Raw genomic sequence first — 20,643 nt, 5'->3', positions numbered from 1 at the left:
TGGGACCCTTATGACGCGAGAGTAGCGAATTAAAACAAAATATTTGTGCTTGTGGATTGTGATATCTGGTTTGCTCGAAACAATAGCTTCTGAGACACAAATTTTGTTTTGCTTTAATTTGTTTCCAAGTGAGAAAGATTTTTCTTCATAAAAAAGCCAAGCATAAGCATATTACAATATTTGAAAACATTTTCTGACTTTATGCAGAAATGGTTCGCATGCAAATTTGTACCTCATAATTCTATGCTTTCTCCAGTAGACTTTACTTAAAATTTTATATTGAGCATTACAAGCTGTATTATTCTTGTAGCGCAGCCTTGTTATAATTCACTTTAGTTGCCGTGTTAATAAAAAATACGTAATTACCCTAAAGCTGTGGCAACAATTGGCCATTAAATTCGCGTTCCTGAGATGACCAATCTGCAGTCAACGATTTTGGCTCTCATTTTACTTGAGACGTGCTCGAAGAGGGTCATCTTCGTTCATAATTCGCTAAATATTTCATTCAACTTTATGACCATAATTCACCGTTCTCTTTTCGGGCAACCCTCGTCTCTCCTCTGGAAGTCGTTCGTGCAGAACATAAATTCCAGCTGGCCTTCTTTTATTTTTCACTCAACAGCTTGGGAGCTGTTTGAGTGGGGCCAAGTTCGCCATCAGGTGAAAACATTAATGTCGTACCCGGGTCAGTGAAGCGTGGAAGTCTACTTCTGCTGCGGTGTGAAAATTTGCCTCCTAATTGAAATCTACTTTTCTCCGGATAAAGTTGGTCAGTGGGTTGTGGCTTGTTTTTTGAGGATATTATCTCAACATTTCAACTTTTCCTCGAGTTTTCATGACCTACTCCAAGCTCAAAGAACATGAATTTAAGGCTTCTTCATTGGGGACACTTTTTAATGTCTTTAAGCCAGTATACGTTCAAGACGGTTCTGATTGATGATTAAACATTCAATGATCATTCGACTTTGTAGTATCCATAACCAGGGTTGCCAGGTTGCCAGATAAATTTGGAAATGCCAGATTTTTCAAGTGTCAGCCAGAATAAAGATTCAGTCTTCTCAGTGCCAGATATTGACAGATTTTGCCAGATTTTTCACTTAATTCCCATTTTGTAAATTTGTTTGATTAAAATAAAAGATTTTAATTGAAAATCAAAAATATTAGAATATGTTTTTCTTATATAAAAAGTATATTCTACCTTTTTTAGACCTCAAAAAACAGTAAAAACGTCTGAATTCTACAAACTTTTAAATTCATTTATATCCTCCACCATCTTCACCATTGAGATTTGTTAGATTTTCGTCTGCCAGATTTTTCCAGATTTTTGAGCGATACTTTGCCAGATTTTCCAAATTTTGACCTGGTAACCCTGTCCATAACCACTAACTAGGGGAAATTCTCGTATGTTTGGCAGGTTTAGCTCTCGCTCCTAACTCCATCCAATTTGCTGATTTTTACTATTTAAACAACTAATTTTGCAAAACTTTTGATAGAAACTTGCTTGCTCACTTCTCATTGAGCTATTTATCACTCGATTTCAGTTGAAAACGCTTTTAATTAGCTTTAATTGAATGTCAAAGTTCTGACCTGCCAACATTAGAGGCACGCTGGAATTAGATGATGTTCCCCTAGTTTAACAAAAAACTTCAAACAAATGATGACGAATGCATCGCTCATTCATAGAGAACAGTCAGAACGCAGCAAAAAGTGAAGTAGATTAGTTTCAATTGACAGGCCATGTTCTGGCGTTCTTTTATTCATCCACTCATTCATTTGGGGAGTTTCAGTTTCACAGTCCAATAGTGAGAATACGAAAAAACCGTTTTTAAACTGTCACCGAACGACGAAACTAATTGAAGGCAACGCTTTTGCAAATGCCGCATGGCTTCATTCATCATCGGAGTTTGACAACGAGAGATGCTGCAGGAACTGAAATGTTGTTGTCTTTCATTTGGAAACCATATGTGCTGCGCGTTTATGGAACCGTTTGATTTCAATGTTGGATGGTGTGTTTGATCTCTCTATGATGAATGATAACTATGTGTGGGTATGAAGATCACTTATTTTTTAAGATGCCTTGGAAGTGAGTTTTTATAACATATTTTTGTTTAATTTCTATTATAAAATTAAATCACTTTCAATTTCTCGATAGACCTTCACCTTCAATTATCCGAATTGATGGTTTTTCGGAAAAAAAAATTCAAACCTCTATGGCAGCAGAGCAATTTCACGCTCGTTTGTGCATATCTTCATTTGTTTGTACGAGCACAAGTTTTCAGAGTGCACAGGTATAAATGCCACACCTTCAACCTCCAACGTCTACCAAAGAAAGGTCTGGCAAGGTACTTTTCGGAATTGCTTAGCAGGTTGTACGTGTACTCTCACCTTCTTCCGGGCCACGGATGGGTGGCGCCCGTCCATTCGTTCACACAATAGAGGAAATGATTCGCAGCCGTTTTTTGGGGGCTTGGATTAAAACTTACCGGTCGTAAAATTCTTCACCACATGAACGTTTAAACGCTCTCTCCCGAGGGTGCTGCTGATGCTGGTTTGTCCTCAAGGCTTCAGGACGATTCTGGTCCTTTTACGGTGCACGCTTTTGAAAATGATTCTAGCGAGGAAACCTTAAAAACGAGTGTCTAAATTGGTCTGGAGAAAATTAAATTCTCACTCAGAGTTTGGGGAACGCCCCAAGAACACTCGGCTAAGGGGAGACCCATGTGTGGTGCTTAAAACAGTGTGTAGCGTGTGGGTGATGGGCGCAATGTTAATTTAAACTTAACGACCTTTATGAATCTACTGTCTCCAGGATGGGACAAATACGCTTGCTGATGCCGTTGTGTGGGGAGAGGTCGTTGAAGATTTGTCTTAGAACAGTTAATTGTTATGATCATTAATGCGAAATAATCGTACATGAGAATTAGATTTGAAACTGTTATTTTCAAAAATACTAGTTATTGTTTTCTTTTTGGTACGCAATTTACTAAAATAATTCATTCTTTTATTTCTAGGTAAGATCAAATTTGCCACATCAACCAATGCAAATGATTTGGTAAATATAAGACATTGGTTCTTTTTTGCTTACAAATACATGGTCCAGATTAGTTTGTATTTTGTGGGAGATTTTCGGATACGATTTCACACAAAGTCATGTACACATAGCACTAATTTAAATGGTGGTGTTAAGACGTTATACATTCATCAGTCTTAAATTATTGTTAATTTCTTCTGTGAAAGCTCAAAATAATCTAAATTTCCCTCTAGTTACTCGATTGAGAAGCGAAAAGGTTAATCTTGATTGCTCTTTGATCCCGTGCTGATCTCGTTGTTTCTCCTGTTGATTGCGTGAGAGCGTTTATTATGGTTTTGTGCCTTCAAGTGGAGGAGTGAAGCAATATTGCACCGCATCAGAGCGTGAATTAAGTTTTGCCATGCTTAGATGGCATTTCTTTCTCATGAAGTGCACGTTGATGACGTTCGTAAAGTGGGTCTTCAAAAACACTATCAAATTAAGGCATTTAAAGTTGACAACTTTCTTCACTGTGGAAGGCTCTGATATCATTGTGTAAATGTTGCGCGCTTGCTAATGATGCAAAATTACTACAATTTAATATCCCAGAGCCTCAATTTTCAGCACAGCAGCAAAAGTGCACTGCAACCAAGCACAGCTACATTTTTGTTTTCTGCTCATCCCAGCGAAAAGTATGTCTTTAAAGAAAAGCAACTCAGCTCTGCGGATGACAGGCCCGCCGACCCCCGGATGATGGATTCCCAGGGCCGAGCTTAATCCGCCTTCACCACAGCGAAAATGATCCAAAAGAGCTGAAAAGACACGTTTTAGAACGTGATGAAGCTGTTGAATGCTTTCAATTAATAAGAAAATTTCTTTCCTCTTTTGCCGCCATGATGAGCACGCCACACCACCCCCACCTTTATTTTTGCGCCCGACATGCCAGCAACGTTTGAAAATACCGGCAGATTTGGTGAATGGGTCTCGACATTGGCTGCGCACTGGATTTGAAGGGCCCTTCGAGGGTCATCATCCTCCGGGAGGTGAACTGGCTGCTGGCGTGGGAATCTTCTTTAGTTTGGTTAGGAGAGGAGAGCATTTTGTAACAGGGAACTTGTGATTCCGACAGTCAGAACTGACATCGAAGGTCAAACGAGGTGAATTCGTGAATGAAGCGTTAAAACCTTTTTGACGCAGATTTTACGCTGCTTATAATATCAGCGCAGATTGCAGATCAAAATATCCTAATACAATAGATGCATCTGCTGGCGAAAATACAACTCAGTTTTTCTAGAAGTTAAATTTGACTACACAAATAATTCAATTCACTCCCGTAAATTCCACAAATCACCACTCTACCAATTTGAATTTAAATGGATGTAAATTCGCGTGCTGCTACCTGGCTAAATGTGCAACTCTCACCAATAACACAACCAAGTACTGAAATACATTACATTCAGTTCCAAACTTGCACTGTTGGGAAATCTTTGCTGCAAGAAGTTAACCCAAAAAGAAAACCAACAAGTTCCCCTCCCATCATTAGCATAGTTTAAAAACATTCACGCAAAACGATGTGAAATGCGGGAAAGTTTAAAACTTTCCACCTTGCAAAGGGAAACATTTTTAACCCTCCGGGAAAAAAACGCAGTCACGGAAAATCCAAAAATACTTTGCGGCGCGGAAAAGTTGTTCTGTTTGCCGTCTTCCAGCGAAGGATTCTTTTTCCTCTCTGCCCTGTTTATGATTACACTGACACACACAAAACTTCCTCAGCCATGACTGTTTGCCATTACTTCCGAAAAAAAAGTTGTAATAACGAAAAATCTCCACCGGACCATCCTAAAAGAAGGACGTGAATTATACAGCCTAAGATTTGTGCCAGGAACAGCTTTGGCCCCGGTTGGAGTTTAAATCGTCCTGCTCGAACAAGGGAATGGAAAATAATATAAGAAATGAAAACTGTCCCCAAGGGAGCCGGAGGAGATCAAAATGTCATATTTCTTGACGGATGTTTTAATCATTTTTTGCTCCTTTTTTCTCTCCGTTACAGTCACAGTTGAACCCCCAGGAGCTGGGAAGATTGTGCATATCGAATTGGGGACTAACTTTTTGCCGGATCATTCATTGTGCGGTTTATTTTGTAATGAAACGTATTTTTTATGATTTTCCGCTGAATCAAACAGGATATTAGAAAAAATAATTCAGTGGTAGAATTTTGAGCATAATCCAGGTTTATAAATGAAAGTCATAGACATGCAAGGATTCAAAAAGGTCGAGATGACTATATTAAATTAAGTATACTCTTTGTACTGTTGAGCCAACTGTAGAACTAACCAAATGATTAAATTCTACGCTGTATAATTCACATTTAATTACCCTGCAAAAAAGCTTTTGTGATGCGAAAATATTTCAAAACTTATTATAACATAAATACTATAGGATCACATTCACCACCCAAACAAGCTCAGGGCTTAACGTTATTCCGGAAATCGCCACTAATTAGCGCGGTATCATCGGCAACACTTTCTATAATTAATGAGCTCTCACGATGCAGCCACCAGTGCTGTCACTTCCGCCTATGTCGGCAAACATCCAACCATTCCCAACTAGGTAGATGAGCGTGTCATTAAATCTGCTACCAAAACTCATACACCAACTTCGATTCTGCTCGAAAAACGATTATGTCCAAACTTTTCGGCGAAACTATGATGAGATTGGGGACCTTGTCCGGATTGTTCTGGCCTGACCATACTCGTTGAACATCAATTCGGGGAGCATCTGCATCCCATTAGTGTGCAATTTGAATCCAGCGTGTTGGGGGCCACATGGGGCCACGGAATGACTGGTTTTGTCCCGCTTAGTTAGATCAATGAATTGAGTCATTATTTATTTTAATTGAGACCACTCTCGTTCACAGCATCCCCGCGGTCCGGGTTGGCGCTCGTCATCATCATCGGCCAGAAGCAGTATCTATACCGCGTTGAAGAAAGGGTTTCTGTGGCCATGCGGACATGTATGGAGAATAGCAAACATAAACAAAGTATCGCCCATTGTGCGGCGGGTGTTATAAATTATTCCGTATTAATAATGCGCCCTTAATGCGATCTGACGGCTAGGCCCAGAATCTATACGTTTGGTTCAAGTGGAGAATCCAGCCGAGTGAGAGTGGAAAATGAAAGTAATTATGATGAAGACCGTGGCAATATGTACACGCTGAGTAAGATGTTGGAGCGCTCCCCAAAGGCAATCTGATTCATACACAAGTGCCTTGCAAGAGCGCTCTCTACAAGAGTATCGGAATTCTGATTCAATGAAATATTTATGATCTGCTGTGCTGGAGGCGGTTGGTGGCTTGCTTTAAATCGGGAAACCATACTTAGTGTCGAGATTGCGCGGCATTTAACTCGATTTATTAGACAGCTGTCTAATGGCGCAGGTAGCTGTCTCGTGGCGCAGGGGTAGCGGCTTCGGCTGCCGATCCCGATGATGCTATGAGACGCGGGTTCGATTCCCGCCTTATCCACTGAGCTTCTATCGGATGGTGAAGTAAAACGTCGGTCCCGGTTTCTCCTGTCTCGTCAGAGGCGCTGGAGCAGAAATCCCACGTTAGAGGAAGGCCATGCCCCGGGGGGCGTAGTGCCAATAGTTTCGTTTTTTTTTTCTAATAATTAGTTGTCTTTTGTTTATGCTAACGCAGCCAATTGGAGAGTTATTTGAAAAATGAGGAGCATTTGCTTTCGATAGCAACTTCAAATGGGATTTATTGTTCGATGAATTAAACATATGGGGATGAACTAAATGTAGATTTATGGGAAATGCAAATAATAATTTAAAAAAGATTACATTGACGTGAGTTTAACATCGACTTAACTTAACTTCAATTCTTATGAAATTTACTACTGAAGCAACACGTAATTAAATCGTCATGTTCAATTGTTCCCATAAAAGCTAATTAAATTACCCGGTTTCACGCAATCTGGCACAACTGTGTGTGGTCACAGCAATTAAGCAATCGAGCGTAAAAAGGTGTCCAATCTGGGGCTAATCACCATCACTAGAGAGGACACCAAAAAGTAAATTTATTCCGAGTTTATTGATAAATGGCCACCATTGATGTGGCTGATTCAATGTTTCTCCAATCACTGCTGTCGCGTTTGAATATTTAATTAACTCATTACGCTGACATCGGGTTAGTGCTTTTGTCTAATCAGCACAATCATATTATCGCACTTACGCCCTAGTGAACCACTGTTTCAAACATTTACACTTGATTGAACAGACGAAATCTCTTTGTGATCAGAATAAATTGATTATCCTCGGAACGCAAAGTTGTCTCCGAGTCGTGACCATTAAGCTAATACGGAATCGCAGCTTAACGCGTGCTTAAATCAAATAACCACCCACAAGCAAACATCCACCCAATCAGCCACAGACTTTCCGCTTGATAATAACCCCCGTGACAGCTGGGCGACCCGATTTCTGTCGGGTTTTCTTCGACAACAGCGGTGAAATCTCATTTTCTTGCTCGCAAACCAAAGTTTTCCCTTCACCCCCACAAAGCCACCCAATGATTCCAACCCGGTGTTGGTGGTGTCCGCCTGCCGAATGTGCTGTGAAATGCTTTTCCAATATCTGCGGATCAACTGGAATCACGTAACTTTCAGCAGCGGGACCAATCTCCGGATCGCTGATGATAATGGAACAGGCTGTGTTAAGGATATTATTTTTAGGAAAAAATCGGCGAAATGCGAATGGTATTCTTCGCGATGGCATTTCTTAGTGGCTTGTTCAAAGTCATAACCTCACACTCCTGTTCCTGATGACCTAAAATAAAGAATTTGAAATTCTAAACCAGCTTCCCTTTTTTGTAAAATAACACTTTATTCACATATTTCCAAATAAAACATCTACCTTTTAATTCTTTTTAATTATCAAATGTACCTACAGAGTTTAAACTAGTGATAAATGTTAGTCAACTTTTCTCTCATTTATCAAGCAATTTGTTTAATGACCGTCCATAAGTCAGCTTGGTTTGTTTACACTGAACAAAAAAGTAAAGGTAAAAGTGCCGTTTAAGTTCTGTAAGCTTTGCACCGGTTTAAACTGGGTTGCCGTCGTTCCCTAAAGGCCATTCCCTCAGTAAAAGAACCGCACTGGATGCCATTCGTCATCCGTTACCCAAACAGAGTCGAGCGCAAAGTTTTCCTTCAAAACACCATAACTCAACGGCACAAGGCCTCTGGCATCAACCTTTTTTTTCTGTCTGAGGTTTCCATGAGGACAAGTCGACTTTTTTTCTGGAACAAAATCCTCTTCCGGACTTTTCCTCCTCTACTTCTAATGCACATTGCACTAAGCGCAAACTTTTTCGGGGGTGCTGAAATATTTATGAATAAATCATTTGTTGGGCTGCCTCAATTTCCCATTATCTCTACTGGGGAGACACGTTCCGGCCAACGGAAGAACCAACGGGAACTGAAGCAGAGATTTTACATTGGCCGGCTGAAAGGGCTTCCCAGAATCGCTTCTGAGAGGATGTTCTCTGGGAAATTTGTTGGTTGGCTTTGGTCAATGTTGGCTAAAACAGCATTTTGTTACAAAGATTGTCGAGTTGGTACGTTTATGGAAACTTCGTTAAACAAAACAAGTTTTCCCAGAGAATCGCGTCAGGTCCAACACGAAAAAAACAGATGAAATATGACTGCGTCGCGACTCAACCAAGCCGTTGAAAACGCACATCTTACTCGACCCTTGTCGGTGCGTCGTAACATCTCCACTCCGCAATGTCTCCAAACGAGGAGTTATTTATTTATTTGATGATGCGAACCGAACTGGCGATAACGAGAAAAGTTGTGAACCAAATCGAACCAGATCGCAAATGGTATGATAATTAAGATTTTATGACCCCTGTAACTTTTCGGGAGATGCATTTCCTCGCACTTCAAGACGCTCTTTAGCAAGTGTCTCAGACCAACGATGGCGTCCCAAAACGAGCAACTGGGGAATAATTCCGTAGAAATAAAACATGTCTAGCTGCCCCGAATGAGTCGGAATAGTTTTTGTTTTGCAGCAAATCTTTCCTCGCGTGGGCCTTCATAAAACTTCCCAGAGTTTGTATGAGAGGGGCATATGACCGCACTAGAACCAGCTTTTTTGCCGGTCGGTCTCGTTTTTTCGCCAAGCTTGGTTCAAGTTTGGATCAGTGCATCCATTACTCTCTCCTGGTTGCGGCCGGCTGGCCTTTCCAAGAACCACAATTTTGCGGTGCAGCCCCGGCCAATGTTCTGGCGAAATGAGAACTCGATGAAATGCAATAAAAATAAAATGAGAATTTATTGGTTTTTCTAATGGCTTTACTTCGGAATGGTTATTAAGTGATTGGGGATTTTAGTTTGTCGTTTTTATTATATTATTAATCCGGGCAACGAGCTGGGCTAAGCTGGAACTAGTCTCGGAAGTCGGAATAGTGGAGTGGCGGTTTTATGACGCCGAGTATTTCCATATGCACTCGATGTTTATTTTTAATTTTTGGTCTGGATTCAATTGCCCGGTATGGATCTGCTCAATGACCGAGGACGGTTGGATGGCATGGTAAGCCATAAAGTCGAGTTACCAGTTTATTGAGCTTCTTTTTTCAGAGGTTGATTGATTTATAAATTTAAAGTTTTGTAGTGACTTCGTTTGCTCAATTTTTTTTACTCATTTTGAGAGATTTGAAATTTTGAAGTTGCTCAAGTTATTTAATTTTTAATCATGATTAAGTTACATATACGGCCACCAATATCCAGAAAGACCAATTCTAAAGAGCAACTTGGACAATCAGAACCTCCCGTCGAATAGGGTAGGGTAGTCATCAATGAGACACTTTTGGTTTTTAAACTTCAACGATTTTTGTATTTTTTTCTTTAGTATATTTTAAAGAACTTTTTGTTGCATTTTCTTTCTTTTAGTTTGTTCTAACATTGACCAAAATATGAGATCGATCTGACGTCTACAGTCAGAGTTATTCAACTGTCTCATTGTAGACGCACTTGGCAGGAACATTGAGACAGCTGGGGAACAATGAGACACTCTACAAAAATCAATACTTTTCTAGTAAAACATCATGCTTTAATATTGTTCCATTGCAGGTGACTTGCTTTGAATATATTCAAGCAATTTTGTCAACATGAAACTTCAATTTACAAAAGTTATACTAAAAAGTATTTAAATTTTGTAAAATCCATATATTTTATCAAATAACTTTATATTTTTGGTTAAATGAAGTTCAAACTCAATAAATATGCCAAAAATCACTTCTAATTCATGTTTTGAAAGATTTCCACAGATTTTGAAAAGTTTAATGAAGAAAAATCAAAGTGTCTCATTGTTACCCATGGGTAGAAAAGAGTGGGGAACAATGAGACAGCCCTGGATTCTGGGTATATTCTAAATTTTGGTCAAACCCAATAAAAGGACATTGTAGCCCAACTTATGCCCTGTAAAATGACGAAAGAAATTTGGAGAAATATTAGTTTTTGTGTTAATGGCAGCCTATGAGCGAAAATGTAATTTTTAGTCATAATTTACTATTACACCCCAGAATCAAACATGTATGAATAACTTTACAAGGGAGCATCCATAACCAAAGCCACAATTATAGCAGACGTGTATCTAGTAGACACACCTTTCCCCCAAATATGAGCCTGATTGATTGAAACTACGTCTTGTGAGAGCCATTTTATCATTGTTCCCCGTGTCTCATTGATGACTACTCTACCCTACGTACAACCATCAAAAACGGAACCAGACACTGACTGTGATTGTGACCCCTCCACGTGCTACAACAACAACATTTTCGATAAAAGCACTATCGTGTTACGCATTGTAATGGCACTGTGATTACCTTCGGCAGCGGCAGGAATCAATGAGGTTCACTAACAAAGCCCAAAAGTCACATCCCATCCCTTGTAACCCTTGGAAACGCCTATATTCCATTCCTCCGGGGACATTTCAACACCCCCGCAGTTCACCATGAGTCCTGTGAAATCAGGAGGGTGTTGGATTGAAAGGTACACATTAACGGTGTTTTTTTCGGCTCGTTAGTGTGGCTTATTATGTCGTCCATCGTCGGGACGTGTGGCTGTGCTGGGTGCATATTGGCAATTCAGGGGACCCCCACCGTATGTTCCGTCACCGGCGCAGTGCATAATTGATGGTTATACGTTGATTTGACGGGCCAGGCCACGTTTTGGCACCACAGTTTGGAAAGGTATTAAATGTCGCTCCGATACACAGTGGATCCTCTCCGAACAAAGTTGTGACAAAATTAAAAAATGCCATGTATTCTACCAAATATGTCATATAAGGGTAATTTTGGGCAGCTGAATTCAAAAAACACATTTATTTTTTCATAAAATAAAATCTAAGTACATTAGGGTGGTTCATAAATATTTATTTTTTAAATATATTTTTTTAATTGCTGAAATTGTATTTTTTTATATCAATAGTAGCTTGGAATTTTCATTGTGTGTGTGTGTGTGTTAACAAATAGAATGTTAGGGTGGTACCATATCACAATGATCCATAACCGAAATTTTGTTAAACCAAATTTGTAGATACCACACTTTTAAATAACAGCTTTGTCATCTTCCGAAAAGTTGATCAGGGTCAGTACAGTAGTAACGTTAGAGTGGTCCAGTTAATAGGGTGTTCCAAAATTTGTGTATTTGAGGAAAAGTGTTATTTGACTTCTATGAGATTATCATCACATTTTACTTGTGCACATTTTAGTAGTATCTGTAGTTTAGGTAGAAAAAGATCAGAAGACATTTCTAGATTTTTTAAAGGTCCTATAAACATATGAAACACAATAAATTAAAGGACCTTTAAAAAAACTCTAGATTTTTGTTTAGGCCAACGAAAATTTCATTTCAAGGTTTTATCTCGTTCCCCTTTCGAATATTCTCCAAATACCAGGGTGCAAAACAAAGATAAACCTTCAAAATTAATCAATCATTAACTTTTTTTGTATTAGAGTTATTAATTAGAGTAATTTGTGATACATTTTAATTTATAAAGTTGAGAATAAAGTTTTGAATCTTAGTTTTTTAATTTCCCATCTTCCCTCTTCTCTTCATCTACGACTAAAGCCAAGGTCTGCTCTGCTTTTTATGTACTAAGCTGCACATAAAAATATGTAAGGTAAAAACTGCTTGTAGGAAGACTTTTTGGAAGATTTTTTGGGACAGTTGAAAAATAATCTTGCATGGTTAAGATTCCCACAAGAAAATCTATCGTACCAAAAAAAGTATGTACCGTCATCAGGGGTGACATTAGGTCTGGGGGTGAGATTGGGTCATACAAACTTTAGCAATTTTGTATGACTGTATCTCACCCACCAGATCCAATGTCACCCTGATGACGGTATTCATTAAAATGTTTGCAATTGCTCATTAACTATGTTCATCACTGCCCGCATCACTTTGTTCCAATAATTCTCCATGCAGATACACATCGTAGCTTGTGTGCTATCTTATGACACCTCCTATCTTTTTCAGCAGACGGGTCACAAGATAGCACACAAGCACATGTGAAATTTTACAATAGAAAGTATTTTCGCCGTTGAAGTTTTCAGTTATTCCAAGAGGAATATTTAACCAAGTCATAAAAAAGACGAGGGAGAGAGGGGGGGGGGGTGTTCTTGGTACACTAAGAAATCCAAAATCCAGTATTATTTTAGTACATTTGTTGAATTCTTGAATATGAAGAAAGATCATAAGGCGATTGCCATATCTGACTTTTTGATCCGATTCGTGAATAGAGTAAAGTAGATCCACTTTGACTTTTTTTAGAAACATGCAAATTTTGATCTTTCGAGCAAGTATGAGCAAAATTTGCTATACACTGTCCGAAAGTACATTAAATTTCACGACAGAAACTGCATACGAGACTTTGGTCACACCCGTACAAAATTGTTCCTGAAGGGTTGAAATTCGAAAAAATCTTGAAAATAGTTAATGCTTTCTTTCATTTGAATAGCTGAAAAGGGGGGAGGGGTCAATCAAAATTCCAAGAACAGTAAAATCAACAACTTTTAAATACCTTTCTAATGCAGCCAGAAGAATCAAATTTGGTTTAAAATTGGCTGAGTTATGCAAGTTTTAAGAAAAAATATTTTTTGCGAATTTTGAAGTTTCAGCTACTAGAAATAACAAAAATGTCTGCACTCTCAAAGCCGCCAAAAATTCAAATTACATCCAATCTTGCTCAAAATTTGGGAAAGAGTTTTTGAAGGTATGAGAAAAAATAGAAAAATACTAACACTGCTGAAATTTAACTTTCATTTTTTGATTTTTGTCACACCTGGATCCACTGTGCGATAGTACACAGAAAAAAAAATGATGGTAATATTCATCAGGAAATGGTGACAGATTTTGTGGCTAAAAAAATGATGAATTTTACCCCAGAAAATGATGAATTTTCATCATTTTTTGATGAATATTCATCAGGTTCACATTTTTACACATTTTTTATGTAAAATTACTCAAAAAAGAGGTAATATTCAACTTTTTTTTTCTGTGTACTTGCACCCTCGGAAAACATACACAGAACAAAAAAATTGAATTTTGGTATGTTGAAAATTTGGTAGGTTGAATATTACCTCTTTTTTTGATTAATATTACATAAAAAATGTGTAAAAATGTGAACCTGATGAATATTCATCAAAAACTGATGAAAATTCATCATTTTCTGGGGTAAAATTAATCATTTTTTTTGCCACCTAATCTGTCACCATTTCCTGATGAATATTACCATCATTTTTTTTCTGTGTAGGCCAACGGTGACAATCGATGTCCTCGTTATGTTTTACGGTTTTGAGCATAAGTATGTGGATGTTGGACTAGTTAAAGGTAGCAGCCATGGACCTTCAGGGATAACCTTAAATCATCGAACTGGTTCGATATATTGAAATTGAAATGATTATTTAATTTTGAATCGAAGCTTAGGTTACAGATCACAACTAAGACTCATTTATTTTATCTAGACAATTCAATCGATCTCGGGTGGTCAAAGCAATATAAGAATCAAGCAGCTGCTCCTCTACCACCAAAAACTGTTGGACATTTGCTTCAACCCCCGTTGCTCATGTGAGGGCACTATTTGTGGGTGTCCTTGTTTGTTTGTTTCTGTTTGTTTGCTCATCGACAGGACACCCTGCAGGGACCCTGATGCATTTGTCCGATCCTTTCAACCCAGGCGTTGTGAGTTTGTGTGCTCTATCTCTCTACATCATAATATCGGAAATATTGATTATCCATAAAAACTAAATTTATACAGGCGATTCTCTTGGTAGGCAGACAGTCAGTCAACCCCTCTGGCAGTCGGCGTTATTGTGGCCACTTGGTAGGAAGGTCCTGACGGAGAGCATCCAACAGGACCACGCGTTGGCGTAACCGCCAACAACGGAGGGCACATTTTTTTCCAGCGGGGTTTCGTCCTGGAACAAAAAAAACTTTTGGGGGATATCGTTTCTGGTTCGGTGCAGCTGAGTGAGGGAGAAAATGAAATTGGATACCATGCTGCTGCCGAGGCCAAGAAACGATCCGGTAACGGTAATCACAATATTATCGGTTCAATTTTCGGGTTTTCTCGAAGCCACAGGAACGATAATATGCATTCGGTTGTGTGGTTTGGGATGCGTGAGTGTGTAAACCGATACCGTAAACCCGTGGCCGAGCCCATCATGGACGCCAACGAGGACGAGGATGGGTTTTATTTGCTGCCTCAATTACGCTGATCCCTCTTGAAGGAGATTTCCGGCGAAATTTACGCCAAATTAAATATTATCCTTAGCGGAGTGTGCATCATAACGGCTGATGTGCGGGATAAAGTGCTATCCCAATCTGGAAAATAGATTGAAAAAGTTTTTGATTGAAATCTGCAAGATTTCTCTAGGATATTGAAGTTCGCAATCCTAGAGCAATGTTTTCCAATAAAACTTTCTTTAGTATTTAGCTCGAGATCTTCCAGAACATGAAATTTTTTTTGACTGTAAAATGACAATCTTGTCATGATATATTTTGACGATGCTTTTAATGTTCGGAAGGCCAGGTCCTTCAAGCGTTGCTGTTTTCATTAAACTAATCGTTAATATCAATTTTTCTATGTTGTGCAACAAATTACTTGAAAATTTTGTCATCTTGTCCTTCTATTGATGGGGCGTAACATTTTCTGATGTCTAAATTTTCAAACTCTTCGTTCAAGGGTTCTTGTCTCGGTTACACCACATTAAAAATGCAAATGGAAGAGCAAAATGAAGCTGTGAGGAAACCCCCTCTCAACAGCACAAGCAGTGAGCTGTCATAATATTTGACCTTTTTGCTGGTGTCAAAATTTGTTAATTTTATTTTTATGTTAATGTTCCCAAAATTTACTCACGTCAGTGTCATTAAACATTTTGTTCGGGTATCCCATGTGGAAAAACATATCTCGGGTGAGTTTTCAAAAAGCCGTAAGAGCCACCGTGACCTCTGACACTAATTTGCGTTTTTCTCCAAAATTAAACAAAATTTCATTTATTTTTAGTTAGGGGCACTTGAAGGATGTGTAGATGAACAATCTCAAGCATTTTTGATATTGGTTTTTTTGTAAGTAGGTCGATTACCGATGCAAAAAGGATTTTGTTTACCAATGGCTCTTACGGCTTTTTGAAAACTAATCCGAGATATTTGCTGCGGCGCCCAGATGTGTGCCACGCAAGAAAACCTCGAACTCGTTCCAGCCGTTGCCGTTGGGTGTCACATAAAATCTAAGAGTTCTTTCACTACTGCTACTGTGTTGAAAGCGATATGCCGGCGTGTGACTGGAGGGTTTGCTTCCTTTTGATCTCTGAACCTACACAGCAACTTTCTTTCACTGAAATTCAGTAAAAATTTACTGAAATCTGCACTACTGAATCTTCAGCAAGTTTTTCAGTAAATAGTAAATTGCTGAAACTTCAGTTTTCTGAAACCAATCAGGATGACAGATGGTAAACTGGATTTTCAGTAAGTTTGAAAATGTCAAAATGACGTAAGAAATGCTGAATTTTCAGCAATCGAAGATCTGTCAAACTGAACTGAAATTTCAGTAAATAAATACTTGTCAAATAAAACTGAATTTTCAGTAATTGATAAGCTGTCAAATTGAACTGAATTTTCAGTAAGCCCGAATTGTCAGACAATATTGAATTTTCAGTAATTCTTAACTGTCAAACTGAACTGTGTCTTCAGCTAATCCGGTTCCCGGTACTCCGGTGAAACCCGGGTAATGGCAAATTACGGAATTATTTCCGAGATTATTTCTCATCCATGATCCCCAAAACTACTTGAGTTCAGCAGGTCATCACGTCGGAGCAAGTCCAGCTTTTTTTCGCTGGCTACTTTTTCGTTTTCGCGTGGAAGAAAAGTGAAAAAAGAGAAATGGTCAGCCAGTTCTACAAAAGATCGCGTTACAGAAAGTCCTAAGAACAATAAAAATGCCTTTATTTATTACTATATACGATTGCCAAACACAAAAAACAACAGGAATCCACTTCCGGCCGCAGCGAAACTGAGAACCGATTTTGTTCGGACGCGGATCAAAACTCGACTTCCAACGGCACGCTTCGAGAACAAACTAAAATGGCAACCAAATAGACTGGCAGAGCAAATGTCAGAAACATAAATAGACTGACAGGAATGTTACTGATTTTCAGTAAATTTGATACGGTTTACTGATTTTCAGTAATTTCAAAAGACGAATGCTGAATTTCAGTAAAAATAGGATTACTGAAAATTTTCAGTAAACTTATTTACTGAAAACGAACATCAGAATTTGGTGTGTAAAATGGGATAAATGGGGAGATGAAATGGTGGAAACGGATTTGTATCATGTTTCGGTTATTTTGCGGAAAAGGATAATTTCCAATATCATTCTTAATTGAGCGTAAAATATGGCTAATAAATGTGAACATTGCATTAAAATTTGTTTTTGAAAATAGGTTATGCAAATTATTGAACCATCAACTCCTAAGAAAATTGTCGACATTATCTAAACCAATCATCATTTCTCAACTCTATTCCAGGTATGCAACTATCTATCAAATTCCTGAATTATATGCTGTGCTGAGGTCCTTAGGAAGACAGGTTTGATCTAACCTCTATTACAGAAATTCCTCCTTCCAAGCCGTCTAAACGTAGCCCAAGGCTAACGTATTCAGAGCACATCCTGCTAAATCCTACCGGCCCAGCCTCGTTCAAATTATATCAAGATTGTGTCAACCCTTGCGGGCACCCAGACTCGGTGTGTGAGTCTGGTGGTTTAAGCAAAAGCTTCGTTCGTCAAACATACTTGAATAAACCGGGGGAGGGGAGCTATGCAACATGTCCTATCGCCGATCTTGGACGAGGCCAACCGCCATGACATCTTCCTGCTTGCTTGTCCTTCCTTCAGCCCACGCGAAGTGTCGTCTGTTTTTGGTCTGTCTTCTGTGCTCACTTTGTACTTGGTGCAAAGAAGCAACCTGTCTTGGGTGTGTGAACGTTAGAACATTCGCAGCGCTGTAACGTATGAGTCTGAGGTGGCTTCGTGTTGTGCATGCACCAGGTATCTTACATTTTGTCAGTGGAGTGCTCTGCTGTCACAATAATCTTTTTATTTTGTTATATTTTCCTTCATATTTTATCGACACAAATAGTAGACCTATTTGCTTTATTACTGTCACATTTTTTTACAAAGTTTAGGTTTGCTCAAGTTGCATTGTATTTCAGAAGATTCAATAATCGCCAATTTATGTCTAAAAAAAATCAAAAACTTAAGGGAATATAGGAACAGAGAGCTAAGGATTTGCTCAGAAAATTTTGCATTACTTATCAAAAAACTAAACTTGCGTCTTTTTAATACAAAAAAATAATGTAGTCATTTCAGAGAAAAAATTTTTAAGCCAACCCTTGATTTCTTCCAAGCTTGTGGATAAATTTTCATAGAATTAGCTATACCTAAAAATGTTGAGGTCAGTGCTAAAGTTTTCAAGTTATTGTATCAGCCAGATTTATGCAAGCGAAACACATCTCGACACTAATTGCGCAAACGAACACTAAAACTATTGTGGTTTGAAATCATACTAAAAGTCTATGCGAAAAAAAATAATACCCTCGCAAAACAAGTAAAAGCAGATCTGTCGAGATCAACAAGTCAAAATGCTAAAGTTGTTTACATAAACATTCTTTCCTCCGGAACGAGCGTCGTTTCCCACAATGTGTGCTCCACTAGCTCAGCAGGGCACCGTTAAAAAAAACATTTAGACTTGAACATTAAAAAAACATAAGTAGAGTAATATTAAATAATGTTTAAAAACGAATGCATCAAGAAATATGATCATCATCACCCTAATTTTTGAACTAATAGTGAAAACTACATACACAAAAAAAATCCCAAGTCAGCGGACCATCCAAAGGGCGGTTCAACGAGCAAAAACAAAAAACAGCGAAATGTTTCCACCAAAATGTGAAATGTTTTTCCTTTTTGCTGCCTCCCATCCAACCCCAAACTGTTATATGATCGCATCATCCACCAACTCTTGCTAGTGTGTAGACGAAACATATGGATCCTCTTGCATATGTTCTTGATACTCGGCAACATAAATGAAAGGTTAGGGTGATCTCAGATCGTGATGAGGAGCAAAAAATAAAAAAAAATATACGTTCTAATCTCAAGCTAAAAAAACCTGGACAAACGATTTGGCCATAATATCGCCCTAATGAGCCCCAATTTCTCTTTAAACACCCTACACCACCATTCAGTTTCATGCAGAGAAGATTTGCAAACTCCAGGCTGTGCACTCGGTGCAAGTGAAGTTATTATACGACTTTGCTATTTATAGCGGGAAAGATTATAATTTGATGACGAACGAGCTCATAGCCTGGCATCAAGTGTGGAGGAGACCAAGTGAACAAATCTTATTGCTGAAACGTGCCTTTTTTCGCACACTCAAACCGTTCAGTGTTTGGGCATTAGAAAGTGATTGGCAACGAAAGGTAGTCGTTAAAATTAGGTCATATAAACCAATCCGTCCCGAACTGACCGCGAAGCTAATCTACTAGAATATTTTGCGAGGGCATATTTATTTTATGGTTAGCGTTCAACAGGTCCCATTCATTTAAATTTCAATTGAACTGTTGATGTTAGAGATAATCATTTAAGCAAACATTTAAAAGCATTGTTATTTTTCCTCAATAACCCAGCTCAGATAGGTTCTTTGAAATCGTGAAAGCTATTTTTTTTGAAAAATGGTGAATTTTTACTTTCAATCTGTTCTTTGATGTAGAATTGCTGTATACCAACGTTCGATAAATCAGTAAACTGCTCCAAATTCAACCCAAAGCGACCACGGTGGAGGTCAAAAAGAAAATAAATCTCTTCTGCAAATAAACGACGATTTCATGTTAGCTCAAAACCCCACCACTTCCATTCGTCGGTCCAGTCCCATTTCGAAGTGCAACCCATACCGTGGGACAACAGCAAAAAAAAACACATTTCTCTCAAAATAGAACATTTCACTCTGTCGCGTCATGTCCTGAAGTCGCGCTGGTTTGCCGAGTTTTGCGCGAAACAGTCATTGAGTCAGCCAAGTGGAACACTACCTTAAGGAGAGGAGGACGAGGTGGTGTTTGGAGATCGATTCCCATCGACGGAGAATTCCACCGAAGTACTAGAACGTTGTATGTTTAGAATACGCCACCTTCAAGGTTCAACAGAAAGGTAGGGAACACATAGAGCTACTTGAACGGCGACGTAATTAGAGGTCCGATTATCTCGACTTCTGGCAGGTGCCCGAGCTCCCGACGCTCATGGACGACTTAGTGTCGAAAATGAGTGATCCTTCCTAAGCGTTTGCATAATGTAGAAGGATGATGTTTGACTTGCTTACCTAAAATTGTTATCCAGCAAAGTATCACCAGCGACAAGGAGTTCAGCCTCGCCGTCATTTTTGGACGCTAGAACTTAAGCTAAGTCTGCTGGAATTCTGCGAGCGCTGTATAGATGTATACGTGTGACCGGACCGTTGATGGCTTTTGTATCTTGTTTCTTTTCCTTCTCCCACCTCACATACACCTTTAATTAGCTCTGGGTTGTCAATATTTTTGTAAGGAAAGCAAGCACTTGACCACTTCACTTGATTCTTGTTGCTCATTTCATTACCATATTTCTCCAACGGAGCTGTTACAAGCAATCAGATGAATATTGATTAAATTATTCGTGTGCTCTGGGACTAGCAGCATGAACTCAAGCAACTTGTCCACTCGTAATATCCACCACTGTACCTCTACACCTCACGATCATGTGCTACAACACAGGTGTACCGGTATTTGTACCAAATAGTTGTTTTCAGAATCTCCCACCGTAAACACAACTCATAAATTGAAGGTAACTGTCGCAACTCACAGAATTGATTCCGATGATTAATCACAATGGTGTGTACGGTGGAACCCGAGGGTAACACTCCCCGATCCAGCTGGTACTACCGTGGTCCATTCATACAATTCAAACAATTGCCGAGAGAGCGTATACAATTGTTACGTCGCATGAGGGGAATTTCTCTAAATTTAATTCACTGCACTTGGCACGTCGTT

General features: G+C 38.9%; 1 protein-coding gene across 1 annotated transcript in view; it reads right to left on the bottom strand.

Annotated features, from left to right (window-relative positions):
- The window catches only part of LOC120422116 (fasciclin-2), a 223,655-nt gene extending 203,352 nt beyond the window's left edge, over positions 1-20,303 (bottom strand). The window contains exon 1 of the mRNA XM_052709795.1: positions 19,941-20,303. Within this exon, the coding sequence (XP_052565755.1) occupies positions 19,941-19,998 (58 nt within the window). The 5' untranslated portion in view covers positions 19,999-20,303. The remainder of the gene's footprint in view (positions 1-19,940) is intronic.
- Between the last annotated feature and the right edge of the window lie 340 nt (positions 20,304-20,643).

Source organism: Culex pipiens, chromosome 3 (assembly GCF_016801865.2).
Source record: "Culex pipiens pallens isolate TS chromosome 3, TS_CPP_V2, whole genome shotgun sequence".
In the NCBI taxonomy this organism is placed as follows: Eukaryota; Metazoa; Arthropoda; class Insecta; order Diptera; family Culicidae; genus Culex; species Culex pipiens.
Note: the sequence above shows the minus strand (reverse complement) of the source record. Positions and strands in the feature narration are given on the sequence as shown.